The sequence below is a fragment of the Ursus maritimus genome, unplaced genomic scaffold, assembly GCF_017311325.1.
Source record: "Ursus maritimus isolate PB19 unplaced genomic scaffold, ASM1731132v1 scaffold_27, whole genome shotgun sequence".
In the NCBI taxonomy this organism is placed as follows: domain Eukaryota; kingdom Metazoa; phylum Chordata; class Mammalia; order Carnivora; family Ursidae; genus Ursus; species Ursus maritimus.
The window spans coordinates 9,808,004-9,835,657 of NW_024425230.1; the positions used below are offsets into that span (position 1 = coordinate 9,808,004).

General features: G+C 52.7%; 1 protein-coding gene across 1 annotated transcript; it reads right to left on the minus strand.

Annotated features, from left to right (window-relative positions):
• Window positions 1–698: 698 nt before the first annotated feature.
• SYNM (synemin) lies at window positions 699–27,654 on the minus strand. The gene is given in 9 exon segments (XM_040642717.1): window positions 699–3,868; window positions 3,870–3,934; window positions 3,937–4,128; window positions 4,131–4,214; window positions 4,217–4,393; window positions 4,396–7,005; window positions 9,934–10,004; window positions 19,859–19,983; window positions 26,845–27,654. Coding segments are annotated over 9 exon segments (4,641 nt in total). The 3' UTR covers window positions 699–3,361.

The following is a 27,654-nucleotide window of genomic DNA, read 5'->3' on the forward strand; positions in this document are numbered from 1 at the left end:
GTTGGCAGTGGCCTGAGCAGACAGGAGTCCATGATGGGCTTTGGGTAGAAAAAAAAGTGAATTCTGACATGACTTCTTCCTTTCTGTTATTTCTTGGAGGATAAGATCTTAGAATCACAGAAACTAAAATGCATTTTTAAAAATTTCGTCCCTACCCCGGGAAAGAATGAATTTAGGAAAGTCCCACCCAAAGGTCTCCTATCCACTAAATGTGTTCACTTCAACAAGAGAGGAAGGCTGTAGATATTCATGGTCTTTGTGGTAAAAAGTTACACATAGGCAAGTATATCTAATAATTCTTCCTGTGTCTCAAACAACTGCAGGTCTTTCAAGCACATAAGGAACAGCCATGATTCACTTACCCTCCAATTTGCATGTAAGTCAACCAGCCATGTTGGTGTGCCTGGGACTGTCCTGGTTTTAGCATTGAATGTCCTATGTTCCGGGAAACACCGCCATCCCAGGCAACAACGGGATGGCTGGTCACCCTAGCCTTCCAGGCTGTGACGACCACATTCTTAGCACAAACTGTCCAGTCTGTATTTGGATACAAGCCACTGGCTTTTGCTCTGTCCGCCATGCTTTCTGGTTCTGTGTGAACACCACCGCGTTCTAATTCAGGTAAGGAACTAGAACTTCTCAGAGAGTCTCCCCAGTGATTCTGTGCCACCATTAAAAACAAAAACAAAAACAAACCATGCGTGTAAACACATATATATTTTAATTAGAGTTTAAATAGAAACCACAAAAACACTTACTAGAAAACATTCACTCTCCAGGAACAAAGTGGGTTTTTTTTTTCCTTTGATTTTTATTTTTATACATTCTTGTGACATTTCCCTCTGTAGGGAACAGGAGCTTAGAAACATCAGCTTTTTCGAGGATTCCATCCTAAATATACATTTGAAACCACACAATATCGAAACTACAAGTGGGAGGGTGAAAAGCATTCTGTGTTTTGTCTCCACAACGGTAAATGTTGGTTCTGCCCCACCCCCAAAGTTGACTGCTGTGGTCTCCAGAGGGACTGGTTTTAAAGGACCCGGAGCTATGGGGTGATCTGCTCAGTGTGGAGGGCCTGCCCTGCTCCTGGGTCATCCAAAGACTGAGCCACCAAGGGCCGCTCAGGAGTCCCTGTCGGTGATTCCTCTTGGCAGGCTACTCCTCGAAGATCCGTGTTCTAACACGGAAATGTAAATTAAGACCTAAGATATGTATTTTCCAAATAGAGGTGGGTCGTGATATTCATAATCTGTCCTCGTTAGCACTCATTTACAAGGCAGGAGAGGGACATAAAACTAAGCCCACTGAGACTCACAGAACAGACTCCCCCCACCCCCCGCCATCAGTCTGTCTTGCCATCAAACCGGTAGGCTGTCACCTTGACCAACACATCGCTTAGACAAACACCATCACCCACTACAGCTAACAGAAAATCAGCCCATCCCTGACCGTATTAGAAACAAGAAGCCTTTGTTTGCAAAGCTGTCGCCTGTGTACCGAATGTGACCATTTACTAGTTCGTCCAGCACACAACAACGGTTTACACGGGCAAGTCGACTCTTTCTACACCCGGATTCACAGTGTGTGTCCGACAGATCATCCCGAAAGCTTTGCTGCCTTTCTCCTGCACTTATTAAGAAAATGCACGCTCCCTCAACGATCTGCGGTGGCCATTTCTGGGGGCCGAGGAGATGGAGGTCTTGGGGGCTGGGGAGCCACTGTGTGACCCTCCCCTCTCGTGCCATAACCACCACCCCATCACCAGAACCCACACGAGGCTGCTGTCCCCTCGAATCGTTATTCCTCAGCTCACTACCGGCAGTTCTAGAGACTGTGTTAGAGAAAATACAGTTTCAACTTTATGTGCAAGAAACTAGCTTGGATTAAAAACACTGTGCGGCTCGAGATATTAGTTTGCGTGAGGCCAAACCTTTGAAGACGGGAGCCCTAAAAGCAATGCCCTTATGTAAAATAAAACAAAGCCAATAAAGCACCCTCACTCTGGTATCTTGAACTAGGTGGTATGCGTGTGAAGGTCAGCATCCGGTGGCCCAGGAGGGCAGGCCCTTTGCCTTCCTCCGGGGGCCCCTCCTCAGTGTCTCAATGCTGGGCAGCCAGAGGGGAGCCCAGCTCCTTCCCCCAAGACATCTTCTTCCATTCAACATGAGTATTCACTCCCCTGAACGAAACACCCCAGCTGTAATGATTTCTGTTAAAAATGCAAACACTTCCTTGAGGTTGGTGGTGGTTTTTCATCGCAAAGTCTTTGAGCTCAGAAAGACCTTGGCCCCTTTCGCGGTGGGTTAGAAGGGCTTCTTTGGGGGAGGGGGGTGTCCCATCCACCCTGTGCTTCCAGGGTCACTGCATGACCATCCGGGAAGCCAAGTTCTCGTCTGAGCATCAACATTCTCTCTATGGTCTTCGGGGTCTGCCTCCCACCGGGAAAATTAAATGTTTAGGTGCTAAGGGCTAAGGTGCAGAGAAGCTCGAGAATACTCTGGTAGGAGCGGGCTACTCCAGAACTTCGGTCGTAACAGAAAAGCATATTTAGACCGTGCGCTACTTAACCACCTAGTGCTGCAAAAAAGTCCTCTAAGCGAGTCCCAAGAATCATTCCCCCCAACACGGTGCAGGGTTCTGGGACCTGTGCAAACATAGCAAGTATATTATGGACTTGAAGTATCACAACAGGCGGAGGCCGTCCTCTCCATAAGTAAAACACTATATATTTTTTAAAGCTCTGCACATAGAAAGCAATTCACTCAGGTCTTAAAGTGAATGGAACTTTTTCCTAAAGATAAAATCATTTAGAGCTTTTTTTTTTTTTTTTAATGGAAGCAATCTGCTTCTTTCCCGGGATTTCTTTTCGAGAAGACTTAGAAAAATGTATACATTTTTCCTTTTCAATGCTAGTTTCTTATTTCAGATTAGCACGTGCAAATAAGATTGGCCATCAATACATTACTTTGACCTTGTTACCATATAAGCATCTGACCTATGGATTGTTAATTATAACTTTAAACTGATGCGAGGCATTTCTGTGACCAGGAGCAAAACTGGTAGAAATTGTCTCTAGGAGTGGACAGAAAACTCCAGGAAAAGGAACTCTGAAGACTGAAATGATAAAAAATACTTCTGTCAAAGTTCCAACTCAAAAATAAAAGTCCAACACCTTTAAAGGCGTGAATTAATTTGAAACCTTTACAGATTATAAAGGAAATTGACATCGCCTGGAGCACTCTTTGGAGAAAGAAAAAGGGGGCATCTTAACAAAGAGTGAACCTCCCTCCTTCAATTAGTAAAGGCCTTTGCGTGCTGCCCGGTCACCAAGTAAGATACCACTGAAAACAAATATTTATCAAAACCAGTGTCCTTCACTGTCCTCCTCCGGATTGTCTAGATAGAGGAGGGCCACTTTCTTTTCATCCGAAATCACCGACCTTTGGTCTACCATCCTGTGTAGCTGCACCGTCCTGTCAAACTCCGCCTGCTCCTTGCCCTTTTCCCCGGGGACCTGGTGTCCATCCCCAGCAGAGCCCTGAAAGCTCGCGCCGGCCACCCAGGCCTTCCCGCTGCCCCCGTCTCTCCAGGCACCACGGTCAGGGGCGCCATGCGCTGCCGCTTCCGTCCCTGCGGGGAAGAAGACTGTGGTCTCTCGTGTCCAGCGGGGTGTCACCTCTATGTTACTCACGTCCACCTGAAAGGGAAATGGAGCATCTTGGGGCCCCGGCGCACGCAGCCTTACCACTCCAGGGCTGTCTGCTAACTCATCTCGCTCAGGGGAGCCCACCAAGCCGGCAGGTGCAAGCGTTTCAGAAATGGGTCCTTGGAAGACAACCTGTTCAGGGGTTCTGGTTGCTGCGGGGACCCAGGCCGGTGCACCTGCTCACGCCCGATGCCTCTTCTGCCCCTGATGCGTCCCCACACGGGCCTCCTGAGGCGACTGGGAACCAGCCTTTGGAAGGCACTCTCTCATCAGGCCCTCCCTGCCCACAGTGTACCTACGAGCAGCCTGGCTCCCGTCTGCTGAGCCCTTTCTGAGGCCCTGCTCCCCGATCACTAAATTCTCCGGGCAGGGGATGATCTGCTCAGTGGCTTGATGCCTCTGCGACCTGCTCTTGACCTGCTGTTCCCCGACCACGCTTCTGTGACACCCAACTCTCTGCTGTCTGCAAGGGGGGCTGCGACCTGGATTTGCTCACGGAACCCCCTCTAGGGCCTACCCGAAGGTGCTTTACAGAAGTCTGGGTACCCATGGACTCTTCGGTTTGAAAATAAACACCCCCCTTCCCGCCCTTAGAAATGGGGCCCTGATAAATAACTTCCCTTTTAGCATGAGACTGTTTGGAGCCAAACACACGGTGTCCCTCCAGGTCTGTGGAAAGCTCTAGGGGCCAGGCTCTCCCGGGCCCCCCACCTCCTGAAAGGCAGGGACGGATCCTTGGAAGACAACTTCTTTGGACACTTGACTTTGATCAGGACCCAGGGTGAGGTGCCTCACCGACCGGGCGGCACCTGCCGAGCCGGCTGCCTGACTTGGGTCACCTTCCCCACTTACCTCCACCACCTGCGCCGTGGGTCCCTCGCGAGAGACGTGCTCAGTCCTCCAGATCCCAGCAGGGCCTATTTGAATGCGCTTGGCAGACCGGCTTACATCCTCGAGCACATGCGACTGGGCGAAGCCCGTCGGGCTGGTTACTTCCACGGTGGCCGACACGGGCCCGGGGGACGTGGCCGGCTCCGAGCTGGGGGAGGCCCGGCCAGTGGCGTCCTCCTCACCGTAGGGGCGGTACAGTTCCTGGGTGGCCCAGCGCCGGAAGCGGAGGCCGGCAGCCGGGGCCTCCTCTGCGCTCTCCGCGCCCGGGCTCCCGGGGGCCGGGCTGGGCCGCCTGGCCAAACTGTCTCGTACCACCGACTCCACGACCTTCTCGATCTCCCCGGCTTCGTCTTTGCTCAGCTCCTCCAGGTCTAACTGATTGGCGTCCACGGTTTTCGAGAGGTTGACTTCAGCAACCAAGGTCACAGCCCTACCACTGGAGGTGTGCACTTTCTTGACGTCGACGGACACGTTCTCGGGCCCACCCTGACCCTCTCTGGTGAGGGCCGACAGCTCCTCCTTCACGCGCTCCGGAAGGCTTTCTTCCAGCTGCCCAATAACCTCCACCATCTGGTGTCGGGGCTCCTTGAAGGCCCCCTTGAGGGACGTGTGGAACTCGTGTGGTATTTTAATCTCCTTTTCGATGACTGTGGGTTCCGCATGAAATTCACCGCTTCTAGCTTGTTCTTGCCAGTGAGTATGACCCACGTCCTCTCCCAGGGAAGGTTCTACGACGTCCGGTGGCTTCACCACCGTCTCTCCCGACCCATCATCCCTCTTGACTCTTCTCCGAGTCCCTGGCACAATCTCATCCTGCCAAGAGTACCTGATGGTGGACTCTTCTTCGATGTGGATCTGCCCGTACACCGAGCCCTCGTCTCTGTCCTGCGCCCCGGGGTGCTCATCTGGCGTCGACACGAAATAACTCTGCTCTCCCCCTTCTGAGTCGCCGGCCTCCATGACTTCTTCGACGTGGGTTTCGTTCTCTTGGGGCCACTTGGTCTTCTTATGCCGATTACCTGAGAACGTGCTGTCGGCTCCTCTATAACCTTCTTCCTCCTCAACGAGCCCCTTGGAGCCCGGAGACACATCGTCCACCTCCTCCACTTCGAACGGGGTAGAAAATTCCTCTGCCTTCTCACCACTGACGTAGCTCACAGGTTCCTCAATGATTTCCACGTTGACGACCCTTGCCTTCCCCTCTCTTCCTTTCAGACCAAGGTTGATTATGTCGCCTATCATCCGCTCGGCCGACTTTCCCTTCAGGTCCACCTCCTTGACGTCCTTGCTCAGAAGGTAGTCCAGGCCGGCTTCGTCTGAAACATCGACCTCCTCCGTCAGTCTCGACTCCACGACTATCTCGGTCTTTGTTTTCCTGTCGCCGGGAAGCTCTTTCCTATCCATGTAAGTGACCTTAGTGTCTGGAAAGGCATTAGCAGATGCCTCTGTATCCGGAGACTGGGTGAACTGCTTCAGGATACTGGACACGATGTTTTCTGCTATGGTTTCGGTCGTGGACTCGCCCTTCGGTAAGCCGGCGGTGTCGCCGGGGCCCAGCCTGACCCGGGCCTCCCGGGTTTCCACGCCTCTCCCGGTACCATCACGGGGGTCCTCCTGCGGGGGCGTCTGCAAACCTTTCGGGGCCACCTGGGGCGCGCTCTCCCGGGAGACTTCTAGACGGATCGGCACCTCTCTCTCTCTCTCGCTTTTCTCCTGCGCCGACTCCTTCCCTCTCCCCTGCTCCCTCAGTTGCTGGCTTTCTCTCTTTCTTGCTTCTTTATCTAACTTTGTCAGCTCTTCCCACCTTAGGTTTCTCTCCTCTGAAGCCTTCTCTTTGGAATCGAACATTTTCTCTTCCCGCTTTGTCTGGACGGTTCCCGGCCTGTTTCTGTCTTGCTCCCTCGTGGCGTTGGCTTCTGTCTTCTTTCCCACAATGACGGTCCTCTCACTCGACCACGTGTTTTTGGAAGCACCTGCTGACACGTCATTCCGGCGTTCCTGGTAGGGCTTTTGGGCCACGGCAGGCTCTCTGGCCTCACGAGCGGAGGCGTCCTTCATACCTGCGCTTCTCGGCCTCTCGGGGAATGTTTTCGCTGGACCGTCAGCATCTCTTAAAAGATTGTGCGTTGGAGAGAAAGTTCTGAAGTTGCTTTGACTCTCGGCAGTTTTCTCGTGCAGGTTGGCAGTTTTTTCATACGTTGTTTCCTGCCGGGTGGTGGTACGGGAAGAATATTCTGAGCCTAGGAAGCCTCTTCCGGCAGCGCTTCCAACAGCGGGCTGTGCCGGCAGGTGAGGGCGCCGCAGCGGGCTGTGGCTGAAGGGGGCTTTCTGCCTTGCGGACAGATTCCTTTCACTCTCCCTCTGTAACACCGAGTGGCCGTAGCGATAGGACGTGCTCCCAAGCTCTGCAGAAGATGACAGGCATCATTACCTTCTTTCATCTTAAAAGCATCACCACAGGTCAAATGCCATCGCGTCATCATAAAAGCGTACTATTACGGCAGAAAGGGCATTATAAATGAGAGATCTTCAATCTCCAAATCATTTCTTTTGGTAGTTTTAAAAATCCTGTTGCAATAAAATAGAGCATGACACGTGCTTCGAACCAATCCCTTTCTCTGGTTACTGATCTTAAAACGTTATGAATCTTAACAAACATTATCGAATGCGTGACCGGAGAGCACGACCTCAGACAGGTCAAGGGTGCCCATTTTCGGGGCTGAAATTTCACAGTATCATGATAATTTGGAAACATGCATTTCTACTTTGTTGACCTGAGTTTCTTTTACGTATTTCAGCGGAGAAGAGCTTTGTAGTTACAAAGTATAGGATTAGTAAACACCAATCAGCATTGTCCCCCCACCCCCCATTTCATGGGCTCTTATTTGCCTCTGGTTTCCACGTTGGGCCAACAAGTCCTGCAGAATTTAACTTTTTCTAAGGCTCCCTGACTTCTTCCATTTTTACGCTTCTATTTTTACAAACTTCTCATTTGACAAGGAGCCGCCAGACCAGGAAGCCGACCAGCCACCAACACTACGGTCTGTTTTAATGCCATGATCCTGGGTGTGGGAGGCAGTCCACCCGGCTTCCTGCTTGGTTCCAGATGATTCGCAGAGAGTGCTACCTTGGGTGTGTCCAAACTCCACCACGAGGGTACAGCAGCTGGTGGTCAGAAGGTGGCCAGGAGCACCACCCGCCCAGAGAGCGCCCCCTGGTGTCTACCACACCCCACCAGGGCCGAGCCTGATGAAGCCTATTCCCCCAGTGTGGTCTCCTTGTCATGGGAGCCAAGGCCAGGGGCCCCTGTAGGACAGATCCCAGGACACAAGAGAGAGACCAGGCCAGGACATTTTCTATGAAGATTCCTCTTTTCAGATCCACATACTAAGCAGAGAAGCCCCAGAAGATGAACCCCTGGGAAAGTGCAGGAACTATCTGGTTTTTAATTAAGGTCCACCAAGAAATATGGAAGATGACAGACTGGTTTCAGGCTCTATCGTCTTGTGGGCAAGTGGCCAGCATTATTCTAGACAATATTACAAAAGAAACAGAAGTGTCTTCATAAGCATTGATAAATTCACTATCTAGGAACACATCTGTACGTTTATTCAGTGAACGGTCAATGGGCACGTATAGCATACAGGACACAGAATGATCTGGAAGCTCAAAGCCTCATAAAAGAGTTCACAACCCATCCTCTTTCTTCTTCTTCTTCTTTTTTTTTTTTTTAAAGAGTTTATTTATTTATTTGACAGAGATAGAGACAGCCAGCGAGAGAGGGAACACAAGCAGGAGGAGTGGGAGAGGAAGAAGCAGGCCCATAGTGGAGGAGCCTGATGTGGGGCTCGATCCCAGAACACCGGGATCACGCCCTGAGCCGAAGGCAGACGCTTTAACCGCTGTGCCACCCAGGCGCCCCCCATCCTCTTTCTTCTAATGTTCCTTGCTTTTGGCATAATCCGTAACTGCCAAACTGAATTTAGTTTACAAATACTGTCTCCATATCCTTTAAGAAGCTTGACAAAACAATCAGTGAATGAAACAAGTTAACAGAGACTCCCAGGAGCCCTCTTGCTGAGCTCTTCCCAGGCTCCACCATCGCAGCTCGTCAGAGATCTGTAAACCCTGGCCCTGAACTGTTGGTTCCCCTCCAAGTCTGGCCCCAGCCCTTTTCTCCTCTCTCCCTTCTCAGTGCAGACTTACTTATGTATCCTCATGTAACAAATGTAGCCAAGTTAACCTTGAAGTTGGGTGAATGATACTTGTGGCTTTTTTCAACCTTACTCTCAAAATAAGAAAGCAAACTTGTTGGGTGCAGTCTATGACCAAATCCAAACCAGTCACAGATACCCTAGAACCAAAACTGTGACCTTTCAAAGCTGTAAGGCACCTAAGAGGGATGCAATTTTTGAAAAACAAACGTGGACAGTGGTGTTGGTTTTTTTTTTAGATGTGCCATCTGTCCAGATTGGCTGTTAACCAAACATTCTCCTGATAGAAGTACCAAATACATGTATTCCCAATGTGCCACGATTCTGAACATGGTAACACTCACGGAGACCAGAACTCTGCTGAGTAAGGCGTAAACTGGGCATACTGGGAGTAATTCAATCTGCCCTTCCTTAGCCAGAAAGCCCTTTCAGTTCTACAGAGCTTTAAAAGCTTTATTTTTTGTTTCCCTTCTGAAGTTATCCTACAGGTTCTTAGGGTCTTTCTAACGAACGTAAACCCATTCTCTTGGTTCTGCAGCTACAAGGAATAGGAGTTTAATTCTGTACCTTTTGGCCTCAATCAAGACGGACCTTAGGGCGCCCAGGGACACCTGCCACACGCATCGACCCGAGCTGCCCAGGCCGACCCGGGGCAACAGGAACGGTGTAACTGTTCCCACCTCTGCCCCTGATGGGGGAGCAGGTGCCAGAGCGTGGACTCCCTGCCCCACAAAGTAATACCTCCCTACGCTTGTGTTGAAGCTGTTAAGTCTCCGGTCTGTAAAGGGCGTGATAAATTCACGTTCAGCGTCTCCTCCTGGCCCTTCATGCTTCCCGCTGCTCCATCAGCCCCTTCTCCCTCCCCGCCCTGGCCAGATGCACAAATGAGTTTACAAGCACTTTTCCACGCAGTCCCATTTACATTCTTATTTAAACCACCACCCATTAAATAAAATCGATTTGGTCCTTAAGAGAAGGATGAATGACACTCACCTGAAAACAATCATATCAAACCCCAATTCTTCCAGACAAATGATGCTTAACTATTTAACCACGGAATGAACCTGTTCAGATGGAAAACATCTTATAAATTAAATAATGAGCTTTTCTTCTATTTACCTTGTGGTATGTTTTCAATGCGCTCAGTCAAGATCAATATCTCTGGATTACTCTCTCCCTCCAGTAAGGCTCTGTAAAAATAATTAAAAAACAACAACAACTCATCAGGAAACAGAAGAGTGCAAAGTGCTGCTACATGCCATAGTAAGTAGTATTTGGTTGGTGACCACGCTGTCACAGTGTCCTGTGTTTTAGGACTCGTTTCTGGAGATATTGTCGCACAGTGATGCAAACCCCTCTCAGTGGGCCTGGCTGGACCCAGCGATGACCATAATGAGGGGCGAGGGCTTCAGAAAGTTTGAGGAGGCAAGCCCTTCTAGAAACCCCTTCAAAACCCAGGACAAGGAGAAGGAGGTAGGCCCAGGAGGGGAGGTCAGGGGTCTAGCTTGTCTGGGAAGCGCGGAGGGGCCCATGCATGCCAGGTCACCCCAGGCCAGAGAGCCCCAGAACAATTACAACCCCCACCGGGGTCTTTCTGGAGCCACAGGTTGGGGGCTGACTAGGAGCAGAGCAAGGCCTGCCATCGGTTTGTAAAAAAGGCAAGCAGAGGGCACGTGTGGTTTTCATGCTGGGTTCCCTGGGGACGTCCTGGAGCTAAAGGGAAGGAGAGAGATGGAAAGCAGGCAGGCAGGAGAGGAAAAGGAAGAGCTGCAGACCCCGCCCACCACCAGCAGCACCACCCCAGGGGCCTTGTGGCATCCCATTCTCTCCTTTACTGAAACAGCGAAGAGCACTTGACTGGGTGATCCCTTCGGCCACATCTAGAAGTCTAGAACTGCAGACTCTTCATTAAGTTGTCATTCACGTGCACAACTCGGAGCCCCGAGGGCAGAGCGGAGGGGCAGGCTTGGGCCCCGAAGGTCCCGGCGTGCTGGGACAGGTCACCACCGGATGCGGAGGGACCCCTAGGACACCGGCTGCTGCGGGCACAACAGTTGTTCGGTCGCTACAGCAACGGGTGAAGTCAGTACCTTCGGTTCCAAGGAATACGCTGCGTACGGCAAAGGGCAGCCAGAAGCAGGCCCACTTGGAAATAGCGCTATTACCACGGAGAGCTGGGCGCGGAGGCAGGGGCGGGACGCCAGGTCCGAGCAGGGACTCGGCGGTTCGGGCACCCCGGGGGCCAAGCTCTATTCCCACCGATTCAGATGTGGCGAGCCCCACGAAGGCGAGAACCCCACGGGCAGGTGGAGCACAGCCAGGGAGGGCCCCTCCTGCGGCAAAAAGCCAGTGGGACTCCACGCGAGGGGTCCACGGGTGGGTCCACCACGGGAGCAGCGGCTGAGGGGCACACGTGTGCACACTCAGGAAGATGAGGGGCCGGGGCCAGAGCCCCAGGCCTTCCACTCGGGGCGAAAGCCAGGAAACAGGACACCGACCCGTTAATCCCACATCCTCATGACCAAGCGTTTCAGATTCCAGGAACACAAATAGCTTCCATCGCCGAGAAAATTCTGAGGTGTGTATATAATAAGAGGAAGGGTCAGGGTAGCAGTCTAAGGGTCTGTGCCCCAGGATGACAGCAGCCGAAGAGGTGACAGGACACAGAGTACAGGGCGGGGCTTGGTGAGAAGGCGAAGTTCCACTTCAGATCTGCCTTCGGCCCACTCAGCGGGAAGCCTCGGGGACCACAGGGCTTCTCCCTTGAGCCACCCCAGCCAGGACAAAGTGCTTGTGAGGTCAGCGGAGAACTCAGTGACAGGGCAGGGGGGCTGGGGGACGTACCTTCCCTCATGCCTCAGAGAGGAATGCTTTTGTTCCTCTCTCAGGGGAAATCCAAACCACCACCAAATTCTGTCCTACTCAGGGCCCTGAGTGGGACACGCTGGTTACCTAGGAGCGGGTGCCAGTCCCCTGAAGGGGATGTGTGCCCACATGCTGGTCGTCAGGCCTGGCTAAGACCGGGCACCAAGCATGGCTCAGACCTTCCCCTCCGTTCCTCAGGAAGCCCTTCTAGCAACCCCCACTCAAGGCCAAAGATAAGCATCTGGGCTCTGGGGTTAGAGGACTGGAGTGCCGGACAGGGTCTTGGCCAAAGGCACAGGGCTCCCGCCCCGGCAGGGAGAGTCCCGTTGGAACCCAGGCAGCCTGGGCGCCCGTCCCTGCAAGCTGTGCAGACCTCCCTGCCAGGCCTGAGACGTCGGCATTTCATACAAACTTTCAAAAGAACAAATCTGCAGACAGACCCCCCCAGACCATATTAATGCAAGCATAGTCAACATCTTTTGGTGACTTCCAGCAAAACGCCCCTACAGGGCTCTCCCCGGAGCGTATGAAGCTCCTGCTGGGGAGGAACTCAGCCCTACTCTGCAGGGGGGGCTCCGGAAGACAGCGGCGTGTGTCCCCTTCCCCCACCCGAGCAGCCAGTGCAGGGCCTGCCGGGCACGGTCGAGGCACCAGTCATTTAATTCACGCCTTAATGAGCAGACACTGCTCGTGACACAGGGCGTCCTGCCTCCACCAGCACAGCTCGCAGGACTAAGAGGACAGAGGCACAAACGAAATCGCTCAGGAGATGCCAGAAATTTCCTCAAAAGCTCCAAAGGGCACATTTTTAAGGAATAGACTCATGCACCTTTAAGAAAAGGGTAGAGCATTCTCTGGTTATTTTGAGAGCGTTGGAGGAAACCGGCCTCCAAGCCGCGGTGACTGTGAAATGCCAACCCCCTGAATCACGAGCTATTAGTGAACATTTTCTGCAGCCCCACAGGTTGGCGGCCTCTTAAGCAGGAAAATAAGCAAACATGTGCGGGAAAACCAAGTCCCTGGCCTCATTAAGGAGCCCGAGACAAATCCATAGCGCGTAAGTGAGCTATAATGTGGCCTCTGGCCAGGCTCCAGGCCCTAATAGACCCCACTGGTCATCAGAGCGGGGCTCAGTGTGGCTGGGGCTCTCTGTCCAGGATAGATTATCCTAATGGAATTTCAGGGCATGTCCACTGTTATTCGGCCCTGGGGGCACAAGGCACGCCCATGTCCCCGATAAATGTGGACAAGAGTAAGGGAAAAGGGACAGTTGGAGGATGTTTCCAGAAGGGATGTCAGTGGAGCCAAATGCGATGGTTCACTAAGTGCTTCCTGGCTAAACACAGGTGGAGAATGGTGGGAGGAAAAGAGGATGGAGCTGGGAAAAGGAGCCTCAGAACCGCCTCCCTGGCCTCCAAGCTTCAAGAGAGATTGGGGGACTGCCTGCCACCCTGACTGGGGGGGAAGGGAGCCAGGTGCAGGAGGGGTAAGGGGGAGAGAGGACAAGTACCCCCAACCGCATTGGAAAGGCCCTGCCCCACACCACAGGCATTATATGGAAGATAATACTGAGGCCATTCCCTCTGTGCTCAGTTCTAATCACAAATCAAAACCTATCCATCAGTTCTAGAGACTGGAAAAAAAAAAATCAAATGATCGACAGAGAGACCAAGATGACTAATAAAACAGAGAAAAGCAGCACTGGGAGTGGTTGATAGAGAAACTTCCCGAGTCAGGTTGCCTGGATTCAAACCTGGTCCTGCTGCTTCCTAGTTCTGTAACCTTGGGCAAGCCATTCAAACCCTCTGTGACTCAGTTTCCCCACTGCTGACATAGGCAGCATTCACAGGTGTGTGGTGGTCGCTAAATGGAAAGTTCTTGCAACAACGGCTGTCACAGAACAGGGGCTCAAGCAATGGCCACAATCATCACGATCGTCACCTTCTACTGACCTGAGAACAAAGCTGATTTTCAGTTGACTGAGATAGTACAAGACGGGAAGAGATTCTGGATAACCCCAGATCCTGGTGGACAGAGAGCAACCCGTTTCTGCAGTGATGTGGGGAAGGCTAGCAACCAAACGTACGGCTTACTCCTCTCAGCCTCCTCTCCTGGAAACTACAAGTTTGTATTAATTTCAAAGATTTCACCTAATAGCCAGCTAAGTCTCCGTGTTAACACACAGTTATAAGCTTTCAAAAGAGTAGGATTTGATTTCGCAAAACAAAGTGTACTTCTCCAAGAGCTGGAGAAATTCCAAAGAACTGTTTTCCTTTGAACAGGTGCGTGAAAAGGGGTAGGTGGGCCTAACACAATAATGCAGGGACCAGAAATATCATTACGACGGTGAAAATGCCATTGGTAGGAGTTATAGCTATTGCTTTATGAGCGGACCAGATCCAGACATGGAGTATTTATTTCCTCCAGTTGAAACTGCGCTGTTTCTGCTCCCGGCCAGCAGAAAGAGGAAACAGGAAGCTCGCATGTCCCCGCTGCACAGACATACAAAGACCGTGTGTTTTGACGTTGTTGTTTCCAACCTAACCTTTTAAAAGAAAGACTGTGCCTGAAAGAGCCCAGGCAGTAAATCTTTGCCTTACATTTTCATATCTGGCCAGCCAAGACTCCCGTCAGTATTTTTCTTTTGAAAAATGGTCTGGCTCTGCTTTCCATTTCTTCAGGTGACATTTAGAACAACTGTTACATATTTCAGCCCCAAAACATTAAAAAAAAAAAAAACAACCCTCTTTTTTAAATTTTGAGGGAGAATGCATCACCTGTCCCCCAGATCAGAAAGCCAGGACGGACCCCCTGCGCACACGGTGTGGGCTTGGGACTCGGTTTATCGCGGGGTGTTTTTGTATTTTTTTGTTTCAAATCTGAATATCTTCTTTTCTTTTCATTGTATTTTCTAACACTTTATTCCTGATGACTGGGTTGTTCTCTTTCTTCGAGGGGTTGGGGGTGGGGAGGGGAGGCTAGTTATTTTCTAGCAGTGGGTGGGGTTTGGGCAGTGGGCGGGGTTTGGGGCACAGCAGGTTCGGAATGGCACCACCGCCCCGGTTTTACCACGTCTGAAGGAGCTGCTGCTTCATGGAGAAGGCTGGCCTCTGGCGTGGTCTGGTCTGCAAGAGCGGGTGATGAGCGGCACCCTTCTCCCCGGGTTCCATCCAGGAGCCTCCCAATCCGCTCCCTGCGTTCCTCCCAGCCAGGCTCCAGGGCCTTGGTCAGCCTTCGCGGAGCCTCCCTCGGCCACCGGGCTGGAAGCCCTCAGTCCCTCCTGTGAACCATCTTCATCTGACCCTGTTCGTTGGCAGTGAACTATCTATAGGAGTTTGTTTTATCATCTGCTTTGGCTTTTACCTAAGTGGACTGGTCCCTGCTCACGCGTGCCCCCGACTCCCCACCGCCCTCTCCTGCATATCTGTTCAAATTTCCACCATCCTTCAAGACCCCAATCAAGCTCGCCTCCCTCCTGAAGCCTCCCCGGATTCTCACAACTCCCTTCTCCTCTCCAGAAAACCTTGCACACGAGTCTTATGAGGCATTGCTTGCTTCCAACAGTGCTGGAGGCGACCTAGGTCCACGAGGCCTTGTCCACAGCATGTGACCCTCAACACCAAGCCACACAGCTGCAGGTTTGTGTGCCCCCCTGAGCTGGCACGGCGCCCTGCGTGCCAGTGTCTCTGGAGCAGCCTGAGGGCACAGGCCCCACTCACAAAACATGGCCTCACAGCTGTGGCCCTTGGCCATCCATCACACGCAGCCCTCCATGCCAAGCCCCCAAAAGCAAGCTCGCCCGGGGAGCCCCAACACTTGGCATTGCCCCCGATGCCATGCTAGCTCCGTCCTCAGGTCCTTGCCCAGACTGGCCCCTCTGCCTGGAAGCCCTTCCCACGTGATCTTCTGGAAGCCGGTGCTGCAGGCCTCATCCACCACTCCCCCACCGTACCCTGCACACCACTCAGCCTGCCCAACCTTCTCCTGCCTCTAGGCTACTGTGATACCAGCTTAGTGCCTTCGGGATGCTCCTGGGCTGCCCTGCAAACAGGGGTGTGCACCCTGCATCCCCTGGAATCTTGTTACGAGGCCGGCTTTGACCAGAAGGTCTGGAATGGGCCTGAGATTCTGCATTTCCCACAGGCCTGAGTCGTCTAGCGATGCCAGTGGGCCCCTGGAACAGGGAGGCCCTGCACCTGACAATCCTCCTTGGAGCTGTCAAAGCACCATATCTGGGCCCATCCTGGGCCAAGCTGATTGGAACATCCAGGATCAGGCCCAGGGGCGATGCTTTATCAGGCTCTCCAGGTGGCCCCCAGGTCCAGATGAGGCTGAGAACCACACCCGTCCTGCCGGAGCATCTCCCCTCTCACGGCTCGGCTGCCAGTGTAATAAACACACTCCAGGAAAAAAGCCTCGTGATTGCATACGTGGCGGACAAGCCCCTCCACCCTGCACGACTTCACCGGTGACAGGCAGATGAGGGCGAGCGCGGGCCCCTGGGCCAGCCCACCTTCTCTCGTACTCTCCTGGTGTCTCAGCATTAGCCAGCCCGGGGTTACTGTCCATCCACCTGCAGCGTGGCAGGAGGGCTCGTTCTCACGCTCCCCTGCCAGGCGAGATACCAGGGTCTTCCCTGGCCACCAACTGGCCTCCTGGGTTTGAGGAGAACCTCCAGCCTTAGATGCTGGGGTTTGCTTTGTCCGAATTTCATTATTTTAATAATTTGCACCTTTACTTATAAACTAAGTCTACATTTAGTTATAAATTATCCTATTCTGTTATTAGCATTTCTTCTTCACTGTGAAGGTTTCCGGAAAGGGCCAAATATCTGGGTTCGGAAGTGTGCGTGACATTTGAGAGCTAGCCTCAGCATAGCTGACAAATTCCAGCTATACTGGGCTGTGCTTCTAACTTGAAGGAGCCACAGCCCCTTCTCTTACACATGAGATGCTAAGTCAACGTGACGACCATCAGCTCGGCAACGCCGGGGGCGGGGGGAGGGGCACCGCAGGGAAAACCTGGGGCAAATCCTGTCTCTTCAGTCAGGAGACAGAAGCAGAGCCACCACACTGTCAGCCACCCTGGGCCCCTCTGGACAGGGCTGGTGAGGAGTCACACTGCATGGGGTCCTAGGCCGTGGTCCCCAAGTGCCTGACGGTCCCTGCTGCACTCCCTGGGGCGGGGTGTAGAAGGAAGGTCAACTTCCTCGAAGACAGCGGGTTGAGATTTATAAAGATCAAAGGGGCCCCTGTGAAGGGGTCAGAAGAGCAAAAGGGCAGTGACACAAATATGCATTTTCATACCTGTTCTCCGAATTTGGGCAGCAGGACAAAATACGGGAAGAGTCACATAAGAGGTAACAAGGGCTTATCTGCAGGACGCTCGGCAGTGATAAAAATGCTAGGCGTCTGGCTCGTACAAAGACAGGGGTGATGGTCCACTGCACGTGTTGCCTTTTAGATCTGCGGGCATCTCCCGGACTCAATCCTGAGCACTGGAGGCGGGGAGGCCTGCGGCCGTTCTGACCCCTGGGCTTGGTATCTGCAGCTGGGCAGGGCCGGGCTCCTCGTCTTCCCTGTGCGAACTTGGACGTCAGAAAGACATACAGTGAAATCAATCACCCGCTTCCCTGAAAGTACTCTGGCCTTCTAAATTCCTATGAGGTAGCCAAGTCAATCCCTAATTGGGTTACAGCAATGCCAGGAACAGACAGAGGCTGTAAACTCTGTCCCTGCCGACAGTCAGGCTGCTGACATGAGCTCAAAGGCTCCCTGTCAATGCCCTTGAAAAAAGCGAGGGTGTGAACACCTACCAAAAAAGCCAGGCCCTGGACGCTCAGGCAAGATGCCCACCAGGCCCCTTCCTCCGACTAGGCGGGGGCAAGACTACAAGGACAAAGCCAGGAGCTGGCTGGGGCCCATCCTGCCACAGTGTGGGCAGAGCCAAGGAGGAAGAGACCAGGGAAAGCAGCAGGGACGGTCACTGCCGACAGTGCTTAGACCTACTGTGCCTGAAACTAGAGACTTTTTCCGTCAAGCAAGTAGTAAGTGCCTTTGCTGGCTTGAGCCAGTCTGAGAAAGGCTTCGGTCAGTAGTAAGTGAAAAAGGTCCTGATTAATGCTTCCTTCCCCCGAATAAAGCCTGTTTTGAAGTTTTCCTTATAAGTAATTTAGATCACCTGACCCGACTTGATTTAATTTTGTGATTTTTCATCCCATGAGATTTCCAAGGAGACTGTGGGAGATGGACCTGGAGAAGGACAGGCTGGCTGGTGCCACCTCTTTCTCCTCTCTATGTCCTGAGTACCCTCCCCTCCCCGCAGGACTCAGCCACAGCACGGCTCTCAGAGCGGGGAAGCAGCAGAGCCCCCAGTGGCTTGCCCACCCCTCCATCCAGCTGGGGGCTCTTCCAAGAGCTGCTGTGCCCTAGGCAGGCTTCGCCCCTTGGTGGCTGCCTCTAGCCCAGGCCAGGGGCTGCCCGATAGCCTGCTCCCTCTTCTCTGATGGTCAGAAGGGCCCTGATGAGAAGCTGGCTGAGACAAGTCTTCCAAACAATACACAGTGAGGTTAGCCCAGGGCTGCAAGGCAGACTACCGGCGTACCCCAGCCAGACAGGATCTTTTCACCCAGGCCACTTAGATATTCTGAGAGCAAAGTCATGATCAGAAGGCTGCATAGGCAGCCCACAGGGAGTGCTGGACTAGGCCCGGGCTCTGTCTGGACTCTGCCTCCAACCAAGGGAGTGGGCCTTCACCCCGTTCTTTTTTTTTTTTTTTTTTAAGATTTTATTTATTTATTTGACAGAGATAGAGACAGCCAGCGAGAGAGGGAACACAAGCAGGGAGAGTGGGAGAGGAAGAAGCAGGCTCATAGCAGAGGAGCCTGACGTGGGGCTCAATCCCATAACGCCGGGATCACGCCCTGAGCCGAAGGCAGACGCTTAACCGCTGTGCCACCCAGGCGCCCCCCTTCACCCCGTTCTTAGCCTCTCCAGGCTTAACTCCCCCAATCTGTTCGCAGTGATGCTGTCAGAAGATGGCATTTATGACCATGTCTTCTACTCACTTGCCGAGAGGCAGAGTTTCCAGAGCTCAGTCACACCCATGACTGATTTATGCTCTGACGTTTCCTGGGAACGAAGGGGGCATCGTGCCCACTTTACAAGGTTTGGTGGGTAAGGCACAGATCTCTCGCCAGCCTGAGCCCCTGGCTTCCAGGCCCCCCTCCCTCACCTGTGAGAGGGGCGAGTGGTTTCCACCCAGCAGGGAGGGTACTTCGGCCAGTGAACAGCCTCAAAGGGCTTGCGCTGTGTCCAACAGGCAGTAAAAGCTCGAGAACGTTAGTTGCTCTCACTATCCGCACAAGTGGGGAAACCGGGGTCTCAAAAGTCCTTCTGCTCTAAGGGTCTGAGATCTGTACCCCCCCCCCCCACGGCCCATACCAGTCCTCACTGAGCATGAAATCTGCAGGAAATATGGGGCACCACCCCAAACAAAGACTGCTTACCCCTCCTTGGGCAGGAAGGGGAAAGCCAAGGAGAAGCATCACTTTCCGGCCCATGGGCGGCCCCAGGGACTCCGGACTGTGTTCTCTGCCCCACCCAGCATCCAGCCCCTTTGAGGACTTTGAGACTGTTTCATCCGGATTGCTCACCCCCAATTCAAGACATCATCTTGACAAACAAAGCCAGTTGCCTAGAGTACCAGGCCCATCTTCCAGCAGAAATGAGGTGCCTCAAGGCCAAACCCATGGGGAATAGAGTCAGAGCCTTGGGACTTGAAGCCACAGTGTGACAGGCACATGGTCGTGGGACTTTCCAGGTCTGAGTCCTGGCCCTCCTGTTTCTAGCTTCCTCACTTCTCGGAGTGGGGCTGGTCCCCCTGTAAACGCAGAACCTAATTCCTAGGATCCAAGGAGTTGACAGGTGCAAACCTCTTCCCTGGTGCCCAGGACACACAAGCCCTAGGCAAGGGTGCGAGTTCTGCTAGTCCCATTACGAGGAGGGTGGGGGGCACCTGCTCGGCAGTCTAAGTGCGGCGCCGCGCTTCCTCCTCTCTTTTTGGCCCTGGACTCCCCGCCTGGCCATGCCAGGGGTTTGCTCTCTGATGATCACACAGCCCCGGGGACTCCAGAGGCTACGGGGGATTTCGCCCCAGCAGCCCCGCATGGCATCCTTACCTATACGTGGCCACCTCCAGGCTGAGGCTGGTCTTCACCTGCACGAGCTCCTGGTAGTCCCGCAGCCGGTCAGCCATGGCCAAGGTGAGGGCCGCCTTCTCATCCTCCAGGCAGGCGATCACTCTCTAAAGAGAGCAAAGGGCTTTTAGATCAGAGGGCTGGAGCGCCACTTGGTCAAACTGAAGGTACCAACGGTTCAGGATGCAAAAAGGAAAAAAAAATCTCTAGGCTTATTAAAGAGGCAGTCATTGTAAGGGTGATATTAAATACAGTATTTCTTCCCCATAGAAATTATTATTATTATTATTATTATTATTATTATTATTATATTATTGCATATGGACGATGTTGACAGGACACGGGCTGTTCTGTTCCTACTCCAGTGAGAATGAACGCTGAGAAGTTCACGAAAGCATCTCTGCTGTTCAGACATCATCAGGCTGCTTAGAAAGTCAACACATCAAACTGGTCAACAGAGATGCTATTCCAAGTGAGCCCAGATGAGAACACGGGGCTTTTCACCATAGCTAAAACAGAAGTCCCTCCAATTTGAAACAGAATCGCCCCTGTACTGGAGATTTCCCCCCAACATAAGCAGGTGCATTCACAGAGCTCTTTGTTTCACCCAGAAAAGCTACACTGATGAGACAGGAGTATCTTCCAGGCATAAATGTCAATGCAGACCAGGAGGTAAATCTTTTTTCACTATACTCGGCAGACGTCGTTAAGAAGCGCTCCCTCCACACGTGTTCACATCGTGCTCACGGCCCTGAGAGCGCTTCCGCTCACACCTGGCTAATTACATCTGTCCATCTGTCCATCTCTCTCTCTCCCCAGCTGGGAGACACTGAAAGGCATGGCCTGCCACCTCGTGCATCCCCCATCTCTAGAAAAATACCCATCCCCTAGAAGTCGCATAGCACACAGTCGGTGAACTAGACTTGAAACGATCAAGATAAAGCATGCTAGCTCCTTAAAAATGTGTTCTTTCAAATCGACAATATCTTTCAGTTCGTAAACACAGTGGCTTCTCCGGTACCATTTTACAGTTTTGCATTACTCTGCGTTAGAGTTTTACATCAATACTTTATAGTTGCTCTGGGGAATAATTAACTGAGCAAATACTTAAACACTGAAATGAGTCCATATTCTTTAACTTCTGGTTGTTAATGGAAGACGGTCTTATTTCTGAGCACAATTAACTAAACTGGCTACATTTTTAGACATTAATCTTTGTGGAATTCAAATAAGACAGTCAGGAGAGGGCATCTATTTCCATTCCCCTGTAATCCCTGCAGCAAAGGCACCAGGCGATACGCTAAAGGTCTGCAATAAATATGTTAGATCTGTAAAACCAACGAATAATTTAAGATTTCTCACTGGCTCTACCACCAGGCGATACGCTAAAGGTCTGCAATAAATATGTTAGATCTGTAAAACCAACGAATAATTTAAGATTTCTCACTGGCTCTACCATAAACGATGCAGAACTGGCACGTGATATAATCCTGCTTCCCTAAGAGTTCCAGATCAGCTAATGATTGTTGCTAGGTTCTCTTTGTGTATATAAAGCATGCTAAAAACAAAAACTGAACCCATTTAGCTTTGAAAGCAAAGGAGTGAATTTAAGAACCTCTAGCTATCTAGCTATCTATGTTAATTTCCTCCAAAGTTGGCGTTGTAAGTAGTTAACAGGGTTTGCCAAAGCAGACCCTTCCAGTCTTGACTTCAGAGACAGGGTTGCCAAAATGTAGCCATGACATTCAGACATTCTGTACTTCAGGCTTTGTGTTAAAATCCTATGTTCCCCATTTCAGAGGGACTATAATCCCAGGACTAAGGTTACAGTATAAGACATGATATAAACATCCAGAGATCACGCTTTCCTACCGCAGGAAATGGAAGCCACATATCAAATCTTGAAAATCTGTCCCAATTTTTTCTTTACAGGGAATTTCAATTGTTATCAAACTGCTTAGGAAAAAAAAAATCACAAAAATCACATGCACTTGATTCTCCAACCACAAACTTCCTGAGCAGGTCAGGATCTCCCAGCCATGCCAAAGAGGCAGGCACAAAGACCCTCTCTCCTCCCAGAGGGCACACAGTAGGTCTGTACCCCCACAAAATAGGAGGGGGGAAAGAAAACCCAAACCGCGTTTGAGTTAAAGTATAGTTCCAACCACATTTCCGTGAGATTCAACTCTCCCAAAACTGTCAAAGGAAAATTCCTTGACTTTGGGAAGCAGGAACGTAAGTAAGACTTATTGGCTCCTAACGGTCTCTACAGAGACTGTAACCGATCCTGCTGGTTGAAGCGAGCTTCGAGTTGGCCTCAACATTGCCAGAAGTTTTCGAACCGTGGGCCAGGCCAGAGGCACTGGCGCAGGAGACCTGGCACTCTGATTCCTACTCTTACCGAGCAAAAGCAGTCCCCACCTACTGTTATAAAAGCTGGGGAGAGAGGTCACCTTTATCAAGTGCTATTTCGAGAAGTCTGGATGGCATCACAGGTGATGATGCAACAGAGGTCTGTATCAGGGAGAGCGTGCTGCTGTTGGGGTCCAAAGAAAGCGCTTTCCCTGCCCCCAGTGGGAGCTGCTCTCTGCGGAGGTCACACGACAAAACGGGAAGAGCCTGCAATTGTCACAGTCACTCAGCATCCTGACTGGTAGAGCTTGAGCGAATTTAAAGACTGTGATAACCTCACTGAGACACAGAAACGAAATGTATTCGGAGTAACAAGTGTTCATGTGATGCTACGTTTTTTTCGCTCTAGTCCAGATAACACTCTCGACTCCAGACTCAGAACCAGATCTTACAATACCAGGTGGGCATCTAAGAGGCATCACAGAGTGGACTCTGAGGTCCCACCCAAATCGGCCGAATGTCCTGCTCCAACCGCCTTCAGCAAGAGCAGTCCCTTTTCCCGGTGGCCGAGGCCACCAGCACTGGAGTGGACTTGGGATTTCTCCCCCTCTCTTCCACTGCATCCAGCCCATCCGCAGACCCTGGTGGGCTTCAACCTCAGAGGAGAGCACCCTCTCAGCCCCTCATGGCTGCCCCGGTCCAAGCATCCAGCACCTTCTGCCTTGATTAGTCCAGAAGTCCCCTAAGAAGTTCTCGCTGCTGTCACTCTTGTCCCATACTTTCTGTGTCCCACATGGCCGCCGGGGCGAGAGCATTCAGGTACAGTCGGGTCACCCCTCACCTCTGGCAGTCACCCAGCGATTCCCCATGCTGCTCAGAGCCAAAGCCCAAGTCCTTGTAGAGGCCAAGCTCCCCCTCGCTCACCAGCACCCCCCGCCCCAGCCACACCCACTTCCAGGACACTCTGCACTGTTTCCACCTCAAGACCCTGGAAAGCAAGGGACTTACTCTGTTTTGTTTTGTTTACTGCTATGTCGCCAGCGCTCAAGAACCAGGCCCAGCACACGACGTGCACCATAGCAGTTGGATGAATGAATGAACCCGTGGACTGTTTTTCTCACCCCTGTTCCACAAATGGGGAAACAGAGGCACAAACAGGGGCAGAGCCAGAATTCAGGCCCACATGGGGCGGCTAACCCATCCCCATTCCAGTCAAAAGAAAGTTCTCATTCAAGCACATGTTGGGGACTTGGATGCCTTTTATAGTCAGCCTCAAAAGGCCAAGAGCTCAGTTTCATAAGCAAAAATCTCAGTGTTTATAGGGGTAAGGCTGGCGTCAACCAAAAATGTCTTAAGTTTTTGTCCAAAGCTTCTTCCTGCAAACCGGGAGACAGGGTGTGTTCCTCTGGCTTCAAGTGATATAGACCACATATAAAATGCTGGGGACCTGGATGGCAGTTGGGCAAACTTCTCTCTGGCAGATCTGGGGGGCGGGGCCTAACACACAGGCCTTAGGGGAAGAACCACTCTTCCCAGACAGTCCCAGCAGCATCTCTTCTCTTGGGCTACAGAGGAGGCCCCGAGCCAGGAAGGCAGCCGGCACCGAGGGGGGGAGAGGAGGGTTCCCTTTAAACCACAGGGTACGCAAAAAGTAAATGAAACACATCTGACACAAAAACTATTCTAACAGCCGGCGGGAAGGGTCAGAAAGTATTTTAGGGTTTCAGACGGATGAGCACCTCTGGGCTAGCCCTTAGGAAGAACAATTACCATTATTCTATGAAGGCAGAGGGAATACTGGTTAAATGTTTCTCTTTGATGGAACAGAGAATAGAGGAATGTTGGGTCTGGGGTTAGTTGCTCAGACACTGGTACTTGAAGAAACCTTGGCTTAGCTACTTACACACTAGGCGACCTATGTGCCTCAGTTTCATCATCTGTGAAATGGGGCTAATATTAGTGTCCCTCTCATGAGATCGAACTGAGGACTAGAAGTGAACACGTGTGAAGGGCCTGGTTCCTGGGGTACCTGGCAAGTGAGAAGCGCCGGATAGAGGCTAACTCTTAGTAATGAAACATTTACCACAGTATATTAGCTAAACCCGGTTTCATGATATCATCAGTCTCCCCAGAGCGAGCTTCTATAGAATTTGAAGAAATCAAGGGCTCGGGGCTAAACCACGAATACTTACTCTTTTACAAAATTCCTAATATCTTTACCTTTAAAAAAAAATTACTAATGGTTTGGTGTTGAATCTTTGGGAATGCAATTTGAAATTGGGTGCCTTCAAAGTTAACTGGGGAAAAAACTGGGAAAAAAAAACCCAAGTCCCGTCGACATTCCCTGCTCCCTACTTTTAGGGCAAAGAAGCAAATTCCAATGAAAGAGACATCACCAGACAGACTGGTGAGGGTGGGGTCCTAGTCCCCGTCAGGTGCCACCCCGGGGAAGGCACTGGGGTGACACAGGCCCTGGGCTCTGTGTCAAAGGGCAGGGCAGTGATTCCAAGTGCACATCCCAAGCCCCTGACTCTGCTGCAGTCAGAAGAGCTCTGTTTCTGGGGTGCCTGGGTGGCTCAGTTGTTAAGCTTCTGCCTTCGGCTCAGGGCGTGATCGTTCTGGGATCGAGCCCCACATCAGGCTCCTCTGCTGGAAGCCTGCTTCTTCCTCTCCCACTCCCCCTGCTTGTGTTCCCTCTCTCGCTGGCTGTCTCTCTCTAATAAATAAATAAAATCTTTAAAAAAAGAAAAAAAAGAAGAGCTCTGTTTCTATCTGTTCATGTCTGAGGTTGCACTAAGATTTAGTTGGGGGGGGGGAAGGGTCCTGTTCCTGAAAAAGAACCCTGTAATCAGAGCTTCAATGTCCAAAATGAGCCAAGAGAGCTATGACTGCAAGGGAATAGTAAGGATTTGGCCCACCCAACACACTTCAAGGAAGCAGTTTCCAGACCTGCCGGCACAGCACGGGCCCTTGGGGCGGTAGCACAGTTTCCAGGCACTGGTTTTTAGTTAAAAGCCCCGCGAAAGCCTACGCTGAGATGCTTTTTCACTTCCACTCCACACAGAGCATGGGGCCCTGTGGAACTAGCCTCTCTGGCCCTCATCATGAGCGAGGGAAGCACTCTGGAGTCTAGACTAAGAGCTGGAAATCAGCACACACTTCAGCCACTCCCTGTTCTTGCTACACCGACAACCCTGGGGGGTGTGGAGGGTGGGGGAAGCTTTTGAAAATTATGAGGCAGAGGCCCAATAAAACCCACATTCCAAAAGATTACATTCCAAACAATTTCGTATTGTACTGCTTTATAGGATTTCCCATCTAGACTCCAGCTCTTTGAATACTGAAACCCCAAGGCAGTGCTCAGGACCTAGGAGCAGTCGATAGATATTTGCTCATTATTTGTGGACACCTGTCATGTCACCATAGTCCTCTAGGCTACAGCCACTGTGTTCCCTTTAGACCCTGCATTTAAAAAGGGGGTGGGGGGGGCACAAAATCCTTTTACCACAAATCTTTAACTCCAAGCTACAGATTATCCCCTTAAAATATTTCTGAATCTGTGTGGGTGTTATTCTGAACTGTCCTCCTGAGAACTACTGATAGTATGATTTGGGGATATTTTCAATTCTGGCCTCGTGGAGGCAGGCCCAGGGCCAAGTCTAGTACTGGACTGGGACCATAATTGGCCACAGGTGTTACCTTGTCGGTGTCAGAGGTCTGGGTTTTGCTTCTCTGAAATACCAACTGTTTCTATTACTCCGCACTTTCATAGTAAGTGTTTATATCACATCCTGCCACAGGGACCGGCCGGTTTCCACAACTTTTCCACTACCCAGAGAGATCCGCTGTCGGCTTGTGAGACTGAAAAAACCATCTCCGATGGGGCTCTTTTCTGCATGAAGGGGGCTGCCCCTCCCAAGAACACACAAGGCCCTGGCCCAGAGAGCCAAACCAGCTGCCTCCTACTAGGAAAGCCCTCTGGCAAAATAAAAACCGTTTTAGGAAACGATTTAAGTTTTCCCCTGGGGTGCCCTACAGCCAAGCAGCTGTCATCTTGAATGGCTCCCGGTCAGGACTTGACATTGCCTAGCCACCTCCCAACACCGAGACCTAGCCGGGAAGGAAGAAGCTGTCGCTTCTGGAACTACTTCTGGAAGTCAGAGGGGCGTCTTGCTGGACTTTTATGTGAATTACGTCTACGAAGCCCAGGAAATGGAAAGAGAACCTAGAGCTGACCGGGTCCTGTGTCTTTTGTCAGGATGCACCCGCTCCTGGCAAGATCTAAAGAAACTGACAACCTAACAAGAGGACAGGGACAGGACTCTCCACCGGGACCTGCCACAAGGGCACTCGCCGGCTGAGTCGGTCGACCCGCAAACCGCGCTCCTCCTCCACCGCAGGTGAGACGCTGAGACGCTGGGACCCCGGGACCCTGACGCAGAGCTGGGGGCCCCTTTCAGCGCCCAGCTGCGGGGGCTGTGGGGGCCCCCTCTCACCCGGCCCCACCGCTCGGCGGCGCCACGCCCCGGGCGCACGCAACAGGTCCGGGGAGCCCCGCTGCTCTCTCCCATCACCACCGGTAAGGGTCCCGGGTGGGGCGGTCCCCGCGCACGGACCTGCCGTTCCTCCGCCTGCAGCTCGTACTCCTCCTGCACCCGCCGCAGCTCTTCCTCCAGCAGCGCGCGCAGCTGCTCCAACTCGAGCGCCTCGCGCCGCAGCGCCTCCGCCTCCTGCGCGCACAGCCGCGTCTCCTCCTCGGCCTCGCGCCGGCTCTCCTGGCCGCGCCGCAGCGCGTCCTCCAGCTCGCGCACCTCGTCCTCGTACAGCTGCACCGTCTCCCGCCACGACTCGGCCACCAGCAGCGCGTAGCTGTCGTGCACCTCCCGCAGGCGCGGCGGGGGCGCGGCGGGGCCGGTGGCGCGGGCGCGGTAGCTCATGGTCAGGCGGGCGGCGCGCGCGCGCAGCTCCCGCACGTCTTGCTCGTGGGCCGCTTCCAGGCCGCGGCGCTCGGCCTGCAGCCGCCCCAGCAGCGCCTCGAGGGCGGCGCGCGCGCCCAGCGCCTCCTGCAGCTCGCGCCGCTGGGCGCCCAGCTCGGCGTCCAGGCGGCCGCGGGCGGCGCGCTCCTCCTCGCCCAGCCGCTGCAGCTCCCACAGCTCGCGCCGCAGCGCATCGCGCTCGCCCTCGGCCAGCGCCGTGGCCCAGCTCAGCTCGTCCAGCTGCTGCCGCAAGCCGCGCGCCTCCTCGGCGAAGCGGGCCTGCCCCTCCGCCCACAGGCCCTCCTGCCCGCGCCGGCCGCGCAGCTCCTCCTCCAGGAGCAGGTTTTCGCGCTCCAGCTCCCGCACACGGCACACGTAGTCGTAGAGCCGGGCGTTGAGCTCCTGCAGCTCGGCCTTCTCGGGGCCCGTGTGCAGCCGCCAGGACAGCAT